Source organism: Pleurodeles waltl, chromosome 3_1, assembly GCF_031143425.1.
Source record: "Pleurodeles waltl isolate 20211129_DDA chromosome 3_1, aPleWal1.hap1.20221129, whole genome shotgun sequence".
Taxonomy (NCBI): Eukaryota; Metazoa; Chordata; class Amphibia; order Caudata; family Salamandridae; genus Pleurodeles; species Pleurodeles waltl.
Window position 1 is genome coordinate 1,106,978,919 of NC_090440.1, and position 16,110 is coordinate 1,106,995,028.

Genomic DNA, 16,110 nt, shown 5'->3' on the forward strand with positions numbered 1-16,110 from the left:
GCACAGCATGTGAATCTGCAGCTACACATGCCATCGAACATATATATATATATATATATATACACACACACACACACACAGAGAGAGAGAGAGAGAGAGAGAGAGAGAGAGACACAGAGAGAGAGAGAGACACAAAGTGAGAGAGAGAGAGACACAAAGAGAGAGAGAGAGACATCTATATATAATACATAGATGTGCTTTGGGGCGGTGATACCTCCATGCCTCATCTTTTTTTTTTTTAATCCTTTACCTCTACCGACCCCTTAACAATAAACCTCAATCCTAATGTCACCTGTACCTCCCTTTACCTCTACCCACCTCTAAACTCTAGAATAACCCTTTTCCCCTTTACCTCTAACCTACCCATAATTAAAAATGTGCCCTTACTTCCCTTTACTTCTACTCACCCCTAATTCCTAAACATCACGCTAACACTCCATTTATCTCTACCAATCCCATAACTCTAAATTCACCCTTACCTTAATTTACCTCTACCCATTGGGGTTAGAAACCAGCATCATGATTAGATCATGATGCAGAGTACTCGAGGCTGCACTGGCACAGGAAGAACTGGTGAGGAACCTGGGGCCGGAGTCGAAGGTTGGTCCGGCATTGGTAAAGGTCTAGGAATAATACCTAGTGGGGCTTTGGTACAGGTTTGGGAACAATACCTGATGGGGCGTTGGTAAAGGTCTGGTAACAACACCTAATGAGGTAGTTGGGAGAGGGACTGCCAGAGGAATTCCAATAGAGGGACCGCCAGAGGAATTCCAAAAGAGGGCCCTTGCAGCTCTGTGAGGTCCAAATACATTCCACAAAGAGCTGGCAGCATCTAGGAAAATTTGAAAAAATGCCTAGTAGAAAGTCACTATCTGCTACAGGATCAAGCATAACCCAGGATACTATGGGTACACCAAGCCCAGATGTGGGACTGCCTAACAGTCAGAAGACACCTGACGTTTTGAATGATGCCACTGCAACTTCCTCACAAGACTGAGTGGAAGGATGAAGGACACATCTGTTTCCTGCAATTGTGGCACAGCTTGAATCCCTTTTGTTTCGGGGAAAGACATCTTCCTGGCACATTTGGAGCAGAGCACCAGTTCTGCATTGAAGGCCGGAGAAAGAAAGGAAATTACGTTACCGTGCGATTATAAGCACCTCTGCTTCGTCACTTCATGGGCAGTATAAAGTCAATGCTGAGTCATATGGAGACACCTACCAGTGCATGGGAACCACTGCTGAAAAAAATCTCTGGATCTAGATTGGTGCCTGGGAAAAAACTAACGATAAGGAATATTTCGTTTACAATATTCATCAGAAAGTCTGGCTTCCTGTTCTTTTCATCACTTTGCATGTTACGCCACTGACTTAAACCCTTTTTGTCGGATGAGATTTTAATTCAGTATGCCACAATGCCGTGCTTTATCCTCAGACGCTGGAAATATCTTAATTGAACCAACAAAGGGGAGGAAAACATGATGCTTTTGCATCGTGGAAACCTCTTGTCAAAATAACCAATTGAACTGTCAATTCAAAAGCAGAAAAACAATAACGAAAAATAGCATGAAAAGTTTTGAAAACAAAGGAAAGGTACCCAAATATATTAGTGTGCCTATTCTTCACATAATAAGAATACCCTGCTCGCCTAACACTTAGTAGGTGAACCTGCTAGCCAGAATCAGACTATTAAGAGCTAGTGTAAGAGTTACTCCCTCAATCCAGTGTTTACTAGGAGATAAACATTCAAATGCTGCAGCCACAATCTGTACACGTATAAAGCATTCACTGGCATGGGCTTTAGGGAATCAGAAAAGCTGCACGCGTTTTATTCATGATTACTGCACTTGTGTATTTATTCACACAATATGACTTAGGGTTTTGCACATACAGAATGAAACGCAATGGACTTATCAATTTTGAAGTAGCCTTACTAACAAGTTAAGCAGGTGGATGAACAGTAGGGGTGACCGGAATGTTTTATTCCACCTACGGAATATGAGGACTTGTGACAGAATTGTTTTTCCACGAGGCTCCAGAAATATGATCTGGCCAGCGTGAGCGTTATTTGGCATCCCCTAGCGCCATTTTCTAATGTGGGTGATTGAGGTCAGGGGGCTGCTACTCGAGTAGATTTCTACTCCAGAAACAGAAAAATCAACTTGAATGGCCTTACACTCTTGCGGGCCGCATGGTGCCCTTCGAGGTTCACTCTTATTTTTCAGTGCTGCTTGTGCTACCTCTGTTAGATTGCAGTGTAAAATGCTTATTTTCCTTTGGTTGGCAGAACTCCACAGAATCTTGCAGAGTTTTTATGTAACTCCTCGGAATTCTGGAGCTAAACGGGCGTGTTGGGCCAATCCCTACTGAATAGCAGGGTGCTTCCTCTTGTAAATGACTAAGTGGTCAATTGTTACTGATAGAGACTGAAATCTGGATCATTATTTGGAAATCTTTGGACGCCAGCAGTCCATTCACTATAGGAACTGAAACAACTTCTATCTTTAACAGCAGTTCCTCACTACAAATCTGCGTGGCATAAAGCGACAGCGGAAGAACATTTGTCTCCATTTCATTGCCGCTTGTGCTGCCGTTCTGACAGCCCATCAATCTGAGGGGGCGCTCAGTCTCATGGGGAGAATGTGTGTTCTAATGCCCCATAAACCGAAATCGTAATGTTTTAATCTTTTTGAAGGAAAGGCGGAAAAATGGGCATTCCATAAATATGCAGAAATGTTAAAACTGACAGGGCTTATTACTGCATCAACGACGTGTGCAGCACAGACCAGAAGAGAAAACTGATCTGAAAGTCAGAGACAAAAAACAGCACTTTCATTTCTTCTAACTTAACGTTTTTAGGGGGTATTTATTAAAGATGCAACATACTTTTAAATATCGCTCGCATAAGCAGGAGGAGAAAATAACAATCTGGTGTTTCTTAACCTCGCTCACCACTGGACAACAATACCTGACCAAAGTAGTAATCTCATTAACATTACATTTAACAAATCTAGCGTATATTGTACTTCACCTTTGCTCATAGGATCTGTTCGATCAGCCTGCTATACGAACATTGAATAATGATCTACAAATTAAAAACTTTACATCGCTCAAAACGTATCCTGCAATATCCCAGCAATGCTGCGTATTCATATTCTACTCTTTCATCAAAACCCCTTTTATGACTGCTGCCATAGAGCCTTTTGAAATCGGCTGATGGCAACGTTGATTTTCAGTTTTTACTCTTCATTTTTACATTGCATGTTTTTATGATACATCAATTCACGAAAATTAACCCACAAAGCACAGCCATAGTAATAACCAAAACCCGGAATAACGTACCTTGCCTTTTATTGCAAACTTTCTAAAAATAAATACAGACCTTACTTAGAAGCGCAGTATAATGCGATATTGTCAATTACTGGTCTCAATATCAGCTAAAGTGACCCCAAGCTCAACATCATAACTATGTGGTTATTTAGACTGTGTATGTAATAAAATGAACCAAAGTGTGGAAATCAGTGCAACTAAAAGCTAAGTGCCCCACAAAAAGCTCCGAAGCAAATACTACAAAGGGTTTGCAGGAGTTTCAGGAAAAAACAAAACAGAAAGTAAATATGTAAGAAAAAAATGGCTCCTGCATCACACGTTCTGACACATGCACGTACCAGTGGAATAACGTAATTGCCAGCAGTAGTGGCATCATCGCACCTTTTTTGCGGGACAGAGGTGGGTACGATGATGGCGCTCAGAGGAAAAGCCTGACACTGTAGAGTATTTTGAAAGTCTATCCGTTCCGAGCCGAGACCTATCAACTTTGCCAGTGCTTGTTCCTTTTTTCTAGAAATGCCATAAAGACCAGGTAAGCTTCCTCTGATCATGTGAAGCAGGAGCCTTAATAGCTGCAAGTGGCACATGTTGTCTAAAACAGAGAAATTGGAGAAAGATACAACTTTTAACAGATGCCATGCTCATAGGCATCATTTCTTCCATTCCCAGAGCTGAAGAAATTATAGTCAATGCCAAACTTGCCATCCCAGGTGCTTTGGTTTGCTGAGCAAATAAACGTTTTTTTAACACTGAATATAACAAACCATTCCAAAATTGGTGTACCACAATCAAGGCCGCCAGGGCACGAAGGTGCCAGCTAGGATCCCTACACATGGAACAGAAACAACATTGGAGAGGAAAAGCGTCCTTTTGTGCCGTTTGGGCACAATATTTGAAGACCACTTTCTGTCCCTGGAAGAGGCTCTCCCGTAAGGATTTTCCAGTTGAAGACGAGCAGGACATGATATCTGAGCGATGCCACTTGCCCCCGTGCTCATCCCAAGTCCGCACCATGAAAGGCTGAGCCGCCTTCTCCTTGGTAGCTATGGTGTAAATGCAGTAGCACTTCTCGAATGAGTCATGCTCGGGGCCGGGCACCACAAATAGATGTTGTTTAGAACAGAGAACAACATCTGCTTGACACAAGAGCGTCGCCACTTAGGATCTGATAAACGTAAAGGAGCCAGATTCCATATTTAACAATGCATAATCAAAACTGTTTGCAAACTTTTCTAGGATAGCAATTTCGCATCCATATCGAATGACGTGGATAGAAAGGAACACGAGGTGAGGACTCTGCAGACAGTAGTATCCATTAGAACACTTAACTGATAATGTGCCCGTTCATAACCAACCTGTGTGTCTGGTAAGAATGAGGAAGTGCACATACTTAAGCTCTGTTCCAGTCAAGTCATTGTTCTCCTCTATTAAGGGTATAATCTACTGAATGGCTATTTGAAACTTTTGCATATAGATAAACTCGCTAACAAATCACAGATCCAGTACGGATCTTAGTGTTAGATCTTGTTTTGGTGTTAAAAATATGCAAAATATTCCTCCTGCATTTCTTTCTGATCTGGAAACTTTTCTTGAACGTATTATCGAGATAGTAGTTTTATTTCCTGTTACAGAACCAGCTAGTAGTAGAATTTTTGTTTCTTTGCATTTGCCGTTGGCGGTATTTAAAAAAAAAAAAAATTCTACTTAGTGCATTTTATTAGCTTTATCACCCGCATGTTTGTTGCTATAGCCTCCCACATACTTATGTAGTTCATTTTGTGAATATTTTGGTAATGGAAGCTGTGGTAGCAGGATAAGCCCATCATTAGTTATTTTGGGAAGAGCCCCTAGAACTTAGTCCTCTAGTTTTCAATCTATTTAGAAAAAAAATAAATCTGCGTTGGTTGTGAGGCCAGCTGCCACTGACTCTCTGATCAGAAGAAGGAGCCGTGATATTGTCTGTGGAATTGTATCATCACGTCGTCTACTTCAGCCTCTCCTATCAGTTCACCTTGCCCTTTTAAAACGTCCTTTCATTTGCAAAGTCCTCATTACATTGGCCATCTCACAGGCCTTTTTCAAGCTGTCAACGGAGTGATCAACATGTGGTACAAGATATATTCACCTGATACAGGACAGTCAATTAAGATGGCCTGAACCTGTGGCTTAAACTCTGAAAATATAAACCATACATTTCTTCTTCATATCGTCCCTGTAGCGAGCTATCCACTAGCTATATTGCCTTTACATAATTAAAAGTTTAGGCAAGGGTACAAGATGATTTTAGCTTTGTTTCTGGTAGTCCTGTGGGAACAAGGGTAGTGCGACCGCACCATGTGCTGACCTGGATGGGGCGCTGTGTTTAGCAATAAACTCACAAAACTTGCGATTTAAAAGCACCTGCTGAAAAGTTCCTTGTGTGTCCAGCCTTCAGGAAACAATTAAAATGTCAAGATAACTTCATTAACCCCTTTGCTGCCAGGCCTTTTTTTGGCTATTTGGGGCAGTTCACGCTTAGGCCCTCATAACTTTTTGTCCACATAAGCTACCCATGACAAATTTGAGTCCTTTTTTCCAACATCCTAGAGATTCTACAGGTACTCAGAGTTTGTGGGTTCCCCTGAAGGAGACCAAGAAATTAGCCAAAATAAAGCAAAAAAATCATTTTTTTCCCCAAAAAAGAATATGAAAAAAGGGCTGCAGAAGGAGGCTTGTGGTTTTTCCCCTGAAAAACGCATCGACAAAAGGTTTGCGGCGCTAAAATCACCAGCTTCCAGGAACAGGCAGACTTGAATCAGAAAAACAAATTTTTAAACACAATTTTGGCATTTTACTGGGACATAGCCCATTTTTACTATTTTTTGAGCTTTTAGCCTCCTTCCAGTTAATGACAGAAATGGGTGTGAAACCAATGCTGGATCCTGGAAAGCTAAACATTTCTGAAAAGTAGACAAATTCTGAATTCAGCAGCAAGGGGTAATTTCTGTAGATCCTACAAGGTTTTTCTATAGAAAATAACAGCTGCAGTAAAAAAAAAAAATACTGAAATTGAGCTGAAAAAAACAGCCATTTTTCTTCACGTTTTACTCTAACGTTTTACTGCGATGTCAGATTTTTGAAAGCAATATACCGTTACGTCTGATGGACTCTTCTGGTTGGGGGGAAATATAGGGCTTGTAGGTTCATCAAGAACCCTAGGCACCCAGAGGCAATAAATGAGCTGAACCGTGCAATGGGTTTTCATTCTATAACGGGTATACAGGCATTCATTTGCTGAAATATAAAGAGTGAAAAATAGGTATCAAGAAAACCTTTGTACTTCCAAAAAGGGCACAAGATAAGGCGTTGAGAAGCAGTGGTTATTTGCACATCTCTGAAGTCTGGGGTCCCCATACTAGCATGTGAATTACAGGGCATTACTCAAATAGACGTATTTTATAATACACTGTGTTACATTTGGAAGGAAAAAATGTGGAGAAACACGAAGGGCAATAACACTTGTTCTGCTAGTCTGTGTTCCCCCCAAGTCTCCCGCTAAAAATGGCACCTCACTTGCATGGGTAGGCCTAATGCCCACGAAAGGAAACGCAGCATGGGCACATCACACTTTCCCAAAGAAAACAGAGCTGTTTTTTGCAAAGTGGCAAGCTGTGGATTTTGGTCTCTAGCTCAGGGAAACCTACCAAACCTGTACATTTTTTAAAACTAGGCAACTAGGGGAATCCAGGATGGGGTAACTTGTGGGACTCTCACCAGGTTCTGTTACCCAGAATTCTTTGCAAACCTCAAAAGTTGCCCCAAAACACTATGTGGACACATAAAAATTATCAAATACTAAACTACCTGTGTTTGCAGTGGTGGGGACCTGCGTTTTTGGTCCTGGGCTCAGCAACCATATAGGGAAACCTACCAAACCCAAACATTTCTGAAAAATAGCCACCTGAGGGAATCCAAGAAGGTGTGACTTGCGTGGATCCCCCAATGTTTTCTTACAAAGAATCCTCAGCAAACCTCAAATTCAGCTAAAAATATCACATTTTCCCCACAATTCTGTGTGGGATCACCACACCGGGAAAGATTTCGACCAAATGTTCCCCTCAGTCTCCCGGTAAAAATGATACCTCACTTGTGTAGGTGGGCCAACTGCCTGTGACAGGGAAGAGCTAAACACATGTCGAAATTGAGGGGAACCAACACGGGTCCCAAAGGGCAGTTTGAAAAAAAACAAGTGCAGCAGAATTTTAATCTGTATAGATGAGACAATGCTGGGTGGTAGGAATTTTGTGGATTTCTGCAGATTCCGGAAGGTTTGATCACAAAAATGAGGGAAAAAATGTGTGATTTCCAGCAAAGTTGGAGGTTTGAAGGGCCTTGTGGGTAAGAAAATGGTGCGCGGGGTGCATGTGAAGCACACCACCCTGGAATCACCCAGATGTTTAGTTTTCAGATGTGTCCAGGTTGTGTGGATTTTTCTACATGGCTGCGTCCCAAAGTCCAAAAAGCCCTCACCATCCCAAGTGGGACGATTTTGAGAATTAGTAAAGCTCACATGGCCCAAATGTAAAACCAAAACCCCAAGTAATCAAATGTCCTCTTGCTTGCCATGGAATAAGATGTTTTAGTGTGCGGGGGAGAGCTGAAAGACTGTTACCCCCTTCAGTTGGGGTGGGGGAATAACCAAGCCCATACTGGTTGGTAGCCACCACCACACTATTTATTATATATTTTTTTTAATTCCCTGGCATCTAGGAGACTTTCTGCCCCCGGGGTTTGGATCGGGGGTAATTGCCCCATCTGCGCACTGGTGGGCAGAACAACTTTGGCCCCATTTATTTGGGTGGGGCTATGGCCATACCCCTACACTTTTATTTTGAAAAACAAAATCTTCCCTGGTCTCTGGTGGGCTTTCTGCCCCCTTGGGGGCAGATGGGCCTTCCAAAAATAGGCGGATCTGCCACCAAGGGGGGCAGATATGGCCAACAGTAATGTGCCCCTATGGGGAGCAACCCTTGCCCAAGGGGCTGCCCCCGCAAACAAAACACACACATACACACACACCAATCCCTGGTGCCTAAGTGGTTTTTGACTCCCCTCCCCCGGGGCAGATCGGCCTAATTATAATAGGCCAATCTGCCCACAGGGTGGGGGGGGGGGGGGGGGGGGGGGGTGGGAGGGGGGAGGCAGAAATGGCCTAAAATAAATGTGCCCCCGCAGGGGAGCGACCGTTGCCTAAGGGGTCACTCCCCTTGCGTGAAATTGGCACAAAAAAAACAATCCTTAGGGCCTTGTGGTTTCTGTCCCTGTGGGGTCTTTGAGCCTAATAAAAATAGGCCGATCTGTCCCCAAGGTGGGCAGAAATGGCCTAAAGACAATTTGCCCCCCCCCAGGAGAGTGACCCTTGCCTAAGGGATCGCTCCCCACATATAAAAATAATAATAATAATAATAATCCCTGGTGTCTAGGGTTTTCTGCCCCCCCCACCCCCCCCCCCCAGGGCAGATCGGCTTAATTACAATAGGCCGATCTGCCCCCAAGGGGGGGCAGAAATGGCCTACAACAAATCCATTCCCCCCCCCACGTCAGCGACCCTTGCCTAAGGGGTCGCTTCCCTCACGTGAAACTGACAAAAAAAAAAAAATCCCTGGTGTCTAGTTTTTTCTGCCCCCAAAGGGGGCAGAAATGGACTAAATACAATTTACCCCCCCTGGGGAGCGACCCTTGCCTAGGGGGTAGCTCCCCATATATAAAAAAATAAAGTAAACATGAAAAAAATATCCCTGGTGTCTAGCGGTTTCTGCCCCCCGAGGGCAGATGAGCCTAATTATAATAGGGTGATCTACCCAGGGTGGGGGAGGGGGTCAGAAATGGACTAAAAATAAATTGCCGTCCTGGGGAGCGGCTCTTGCCCAAGGGGCCGCTCCCCTTATTCAACAATAAAAAAATAAATAAAAATAAAAAATTCCCTGGTGTCTAGTGGCATTGCTGCTGCCCGATCGCATTGCAATCGGGCAACAGAAATGCAGAGAGAGACATCAAAGGAAAGGCCTTTCCTTTCCTTTGATGCCTCTCTCGACCCCTCCACGTGATCGGAAGAGAAATGCTTTTGCATTCTCCTCAGCTTCCAGCGCAGAGGGGTAGGCCTCTGCTGAGGTCAGCGCGCGATCGCGCGCTGATGTCACCAGACACCACGGGGGTGGTCAGTGGGGGCGGGGGTGGAAGGGAAAGCGATTCCCCTACCATCCCTGCCCAGGGGAGGGAGGGGGGGTGCGAGGCCCCCAGGGGAAGCGCTAGCGCTTCCCCCGAGGGCCCCTACTTGGACGTAATGGCTACGTCCTGGGAACCCAAGCGGTGGTGCCCAGGACGTAACCGTTATGTCCGAGGCACCCGAGCAGTGGTGTCCAGGACGTAACCATTACATCCGAGGCACCTGAGGGGTTAATGTTCTTCCTAAAGAGACAGATCGGAGTTTTGTCCGGTGGCATTTTTGACTCGCCATAAAATAGTGCAGAGGGTTAATATGTCTGATAGAAAGAACAAAACTATATTTTAAGTGGCTAGCTGAGTGATTAGTAAACCCAGCCTTTACCAGCGCTTTAAAACGAATTAAATGTATGTGAGAGGGGCTATGGAGATATGAGGGGCGTTTTTGCCGTGTGGTAGTTAGGGAATACGAGGTGGTGGTCATGGGATGAGGGGGTGCCAAAAAAGATTGTGGCACCGGGCGCCACAAGCTTGTGGTAGATGCTTTGGATGTTGCTGGCTTTGAGAATACATATTTGAAGGGTGCTCTTATTTAGCAGAATTCGTGTTTCCACTAAGAAACAGAAGTCTTTTTGTTCTGCTTCAATTTCAACTCTGTATGCGTTTTTGGCACACTTAACAAATCTATGTGTATTTGCAACCCACTTGATTACCCCGTGATAGATCAAGATATTGTTTAGTGGTGATGACATGGATGAGTCTATGAGGAGATTCAGCGCCAATACTGTGACATACTTCCTTCTCTTCCTGCAGGTTTTTACATGTTTTGCACGTTTGTAATGTGTTCCTCTACATCTTACATAAAATGGAAGTTGAGCTCTGTAAATTCATCTGTCCCTGAATTTAACCTGAGTCTTCTTAGTATTTCTTGCTACACAAAGACTTAGATTAAGTATACAAAATGTATGCCTCCTCGAATTACTGCTCTTTCTTCATGTGACTGACAACTGTAGTGGTGACTGCCTTTTTTCGCTTTTGTGCCTTATTGACGTATGACAGCTTTGTAGACTTACTGGTTCTTACAGTAGATATCTTGCTTCACTTCTGAGGTCGAGGACCTTTTTACCATTTCAAATTCGTCATCCTTGGAAGCTGAGCAGATGTCCTTAGGCATCTCTTTTCTACTGGCCTTCGGTCTGTGCCTAGTAGTTTGGGATTTGACAGCAGGCTCTTCAACGGACTGATTTTTCAATATCAAATGATTGTCAACATGAAATTTATATTTTTCCGTCTAGGGTTTCGACTTGCCTGGTTTTTGGGAAGTCTTGGGTGCTTCTTTTATTGACTGCATCAGACGCTCTTTTACTGAATGCACTGCAGGCTTAAGATCTTTTTTATTTTTTATTTTATTTTTTTTATTGGTTTTACCGAGATCCAGCAATGAAAATAGCTAGTTTCAAATACATAATTTATCATACAGCATTTCCATAATGATAGCACCTTTTTAATACAAATAAATCTAATTAGGATCACTTATGTAATTTTCCTAACCTAAATGTAGTTACTACCGGTCTTCTTGAAATAATTTGCCCCAGGATTGGGAACATTTCTTGAGTCCCGCTACTCTCTTTGCGTAGCTGAGTTCCTGATTTCTTACCAAAACCATTTATTCAACCATTCTGCAGAATTAGAGATCTGCGCGGAGCGCCAGTTTTTGAGTAAGAGGGATCTAGCAATAGCAGTGGCAATAAAGACTAGTTTCTCGGCCCTACCTGGAAGCCTTGCCGCGGGATCATAGCCCAAAACCGAGAACCAGATACAGGGAGTTATGGAGATCTGAAGGGTGGCAACTCCAGCACCCTATCCCAGTAATCTTGAAAAAGCAGACACGTGCCAATCACATGCGTCCAATTTGGTACGACTTCTGCTTGGCAGCGGAAGCAGACATCGGGGCAACTGGAGGTGATCCGGGACAGGGATTGCGGGGTGAGATACAACAGCCCATTTGCTAAAAAATATCATACGATGCCAGTTCGCGCCTCTAAGTGACCTCAAATTTAAATGATTGACTTTCTCCCAACAATCCGTGGTCAGCTCCAAACCCTTTTGCTTATCCCATTTTTTCACTGCTTTTGCCCATAGATCGATTTTTTTTTCCTCCGTAAGTAACCTTTTCCACCCACCTGCTTGTCGTGCCGTGAGGAGCCTATCAGTTCTTTAACTAATGTCAGTGTGTCGTAAAGTGGCCCAGTGTCCAAATCGGTAAGGCTACGGAGCAAGATATTGTATGATCCCATCAACAGAAAATCATTTCGGACCGCAACCTGAATGTTTGAGAATGTTTCCCAACTATCATTGACACAAACCAATTTGCCTGAATGTAGCATATTCCCATTTTCTTATTATCTCGGAATCAAGCTGGTATCCATACCGCAATGTGAGCTGGGAAAGAGGGGCAAAATATTTCAGATATGGAATTGAATATCTTTGAAAAAGATCAGACTTTTTTTTAATGAAAAACCATTTAAAAATCTTATATCGAACTTTTTAGGGGGATTTCGCCAATAGAGCAGGATTCCTTATATCATGTTCCGTGCAGATTAATTCACGAAAGTCATGAGTAACAAGACTGTGGGTTGTTTGGACTTAAAATTGGTCATATAGCACGCAGAGAAAGCAAAATAATAATCTTTCAAGTTCAGTAATGCCAACCCGCCCTCTTCTCTATCGATAAATAACATACTTAACGCAATACTTGCCTTTTGGTTATGCCAGATAAATGAGCTGAACATAGAATCTAATTTCTTTAAAAAAGCAGACGTTAGAACACAAGGAATAGCAGAAAACAAAAAAAGTAAATAATGGTAATATAGACATTTTGATCAATGCAATTATACCAAGAATAGAAAGGGGAAATATACCCAGTGTCCGAGCAACGCCTAGGTTTTCAAGAGCAAGGGAGCGTAGTTAAGATCATACAGATTTCCTATACCTGATGAAAAGTTGATACCAATGTACCTCTTGGGCCTGGTATTCCAGCAAAGCGATAATTCAGGGATTAATCTATTGGGAGTAGTGCCACAGACGATAACATTGGTTTTATTCCTATTGACCCTGTATCCACCAATTTGCTCAAATTCAGAAAAACCATTGAGAACCTCCTGCTGAGAGGACTGGTCCTTCTCCAAAAACATGATAATATCATCTGCGTGAAGTTTGATCTTCCCCATTGACTTCAGAGGAGGGTGAATCCAGTTATTCTGTCTAATTGTAATAGCTAACGATTCAATAAAAAGAGCAAAGAGAACAGGGGAAGGAGGCAGCCTTGATGGGTCCCACGACGAACTTGAAGGTGGCCCACACTCACCGAATTATAATATCAGCCTTTTTCTACGTTGAATAATAGCGGGAACTTTATTTGACACGAAATAGTCCAGGCCTCACTCAAAACATGTGTGTTAGTTGCAAGTTGTCGACCAGCAAAAAACCCGTTTTGATCAGAACGGACCAAATTAGGAAGAACCACATTAAACCGAGTAGCCAGGAGTTTCATAATGATTTTGTAGTCCGTATTTAAAAGAGAAATTGGGCGATGTGCATTAGGGTCTTCTTTATTCTTGTTATTTTTTGGAAAGCTAACCACTTTCACCATTTGCCAAGAGTTAGGGATCCTCCCACCCTTTAAAAGGCTATTGATTAGAAACATGAAAATAATCTACAAATTCCTTTAAAAAGATTTTGTAAAATTCAGCCGGAAGACCATCCGGTCAACAGGCTTTCCCATTAGGAAGAGTTTTGACCACCTCTAAAAGTTCTAGCTTAGTGGATGGCTGGGAAAAAACCTCTCCGTCTTCTTTTGACAGACTGGGGATATCCAGTTTCCCCAAAAAATCCCAAATAGTCTTGTGGTCAATATCCTGGGTTTGCTACAGATTTGTCTGTAGTGTTCTGCAGGCTCAAGATCTTGTGAATTTTTCTTAAGAATGTATGTCCAAACATTTTTCTTATTTCAAAATTATACTCAGAAATGGCTCAGAGGTCTAATCTGTATGTTTTCCTCTCTGAGAAAAAAAAATGATTTCCTTGGTGTAGCAATCGTGAGATTATTTCATGGCAGATTCTCTAGATAGTCTATAACTTTCAGCTTCTTCCTCAGGAGCTCTTGCAACATACCTCTAAACTGATCAGTAGAAAAAATTTAAATAGTTATCACGTCTGTCAGCATAATTGTTTTTTAAACGTTGAAATATTTCAGGACAAAACCAAGAGATGACGGAATAATGCACAGCAAGTAAATCTAGATGAGATTCACACTGCAAAACTATTCAAGTGGCAGATTAAAAGAGGGGGCAGCTCCTACTAAATAGGATTCAAAGCAGAGGCACTGGTGGAGATGGAATAAGCAACAAGATCTGCTCTGCTTTACTCGCTTACTGTACCATGTGTTAGAAACAATGGGTGAAGGAGACTGAGCAGTTGCCAATGGAGCAGGCAGCTTTGACAGTAATCAGAGGTTTTTGGACTGGCATCTTAGATAAATTAGAATCCAAAAGACTGTCTAAATTCAGTTCCATTTTAAAGATAAACCACAACCCATTTGTTAGTACTCACCATCAATATCCTGTCCAAGATAAGAGCACCAGCGGTTCCTCATAACTTCAATGGCATCCAGGTCATCTTGGGCGAGGTCACAGTTCACAATCAGCTGCATGGAGGGGATAATCAGCTCATTCATGATGCCAACAGCCTCTGACACACTATCTTCATGTCCGCTTTCAAACAGGGATGCTGCAGTATCGTTCAACTCCTAGTAACATAAGCAGAAAGAGAGCAATTATCAAACCTTTGAAGATGGACCATGCCCATTCCTGCAGCCATTTGAAAATACCAACAATTTAATTATTAAAACGGTTAGTGAGCTGCTGAATAATAATTAGAACTCGCCAGGAGATGAACTGACACTGGGTATGACAACACAATATGTTATCAACATAATAATCGCATTTGACAGAGTAAGTGGACCTGAGAAAACTCTATCTGTAGCCTCAGGGACACAAACAAATCTCTACATTTGGAGGTATTATTCTAGTTAAAAGTTCTTACTTGACGAATTATGAAATTGTTTCAGCTCCTTAATCCAAATTAAGCTCATCAGAAAAGTATTTTTGACACAATAAAATTGAAAACAGAGCTGTTGTATGCTAAAGTAATGTACATGCACTCTGCACTACATATGATCCAGAGATTATGCAGAAGCAGAACAGAACTTTAGAGAACTGCATGTTACACAAAATAAATCATTTTTATCAGACAAGAAACTGCCCACAATAGAAAAATACTGTACTGATGGAATTGAACAGAGAAACAAGCACTGGCAAACCCAATAGGGCTATGCAAGAGCTACAGGTGTTGCCAATGTCTTTTATCCATGTTGTATAGCAGCATGGCTGTTGCTCAGTATGGCTAAAAGTTAGTGGAGTTGCGTAAAGTGGAGTAGTGTAGGGTAGCTTGGAGTGGTGCAGAATGGCACAGAGAAAAATAGAGAGACATAGGGAAGAGTAGAGTGGCCTGGAGTGGTATAGAGTAATGTGGAGTAGAGTAGATTGGCGTGGAGTGGCATAGAGTATAGAGCTGCGAAGTGGTGCAAAATGAAGAAGACTGTCATAGAATGACATAGAGTGGTGTAAAGTAGCTTAGAGCGCCATAGAGTACAGTGGAAAGGGATTGGCATTCAGTGGAGTGGCATAGAGTGAAGCAGCATGGAGTGACGCACAGTAGCATAGAACCAGAGTAGCTTGGCATATAGTGGAGTGCCGTGGAGTGACAGAGCAGTGTAGAGTGTCATGGAGTGGCATAAAGTGGTGTGGTGTAGAGTGGAGCAGGGTAGAGTGGCTTAGAGTACAGTACAGTAGAGTGATAGTGTGGAGTGGACTGGAGTGGCATGGAACCAAGTGGAGTGGCATCAAGTGGAGTGGCATCAAGTGGAGTGGCATCAAGTGGAGTGGCATCAAGTGGAGTGGCATCAAGTGGAGTGGCATCAAGTGGAGCAGCGTAGAGCGGCATAGAAACGAGTGGGGTCAAGTGGCATAGAGTGGCATGCAGTGGCGTAGTGTGCATGGAGTGGAGATGTGTAGAGCGGAGGTGAGTGGAGTGGCATAGAGTGGCACTGAGTGGAGTGGCATATTGGTGTGGTGTAAAGTGGCATAGAGTAGAGCAGCTTATAATGGCAGAGAGTAGAGCGGAGTGGACTACATAGAATAGAGTGGCATAGAGTGGATTATAGTCACGTGGTTTGGAGAGATGTAGAGTGGAATGGCATAGAGTGGAGTGGAATGAAGTGGCCTAGAGTGGAACTGCATATAACGGCCTAGAGGAGAGTAGAGCAGAGTGGAGTACTTAAAGTAGAGTGGCTTAGAGTAGTCTAAAGTGGTTGGGAGTGGTGTGGAGCGGCGTAGAGTGGAGCTGTGCCAGGTAGACAGGCGTAGAGTGGCGCACAGGAGAGTTGCACAGAGAGGAGTGTCATGGAGTTGTGTAGAATTGAGTGGTATAGTGTGGTGGCATAGGATAGAGTGGCATAAA

General features: G+C 43.0%; 1 protein-coding gene across 5 annotated transcripts in view; it reads right to left on the reverse strand.

The window, feature by feature from the left end:
• The window catches only part of USP28 (ubiquitin specific peptidase 28), a 427,404-nt gene that overhangs the window by 23,677 nt on the left and 387,617 nt on the right, over positions 1-16,110 (reverse strand). For all 5 annotated transcript variants that reach the window (XR_011201488.1, XM_069224386.1, XM_069224385.1 and 2 more), the window contains one exon: positions 14,143-14,338. Coding sequence is in view for 4 of the 5 variants with exons in the window: in XM_069224386.1 (XP_069080487.1) it covers positions 14,143-14,338 (196 nt within the window). In the remaining variant the exon portion in view is untranslated. The remainder of the gene's footprint in view (positions 1-14,142; positions 14,339-16,110) is intronic.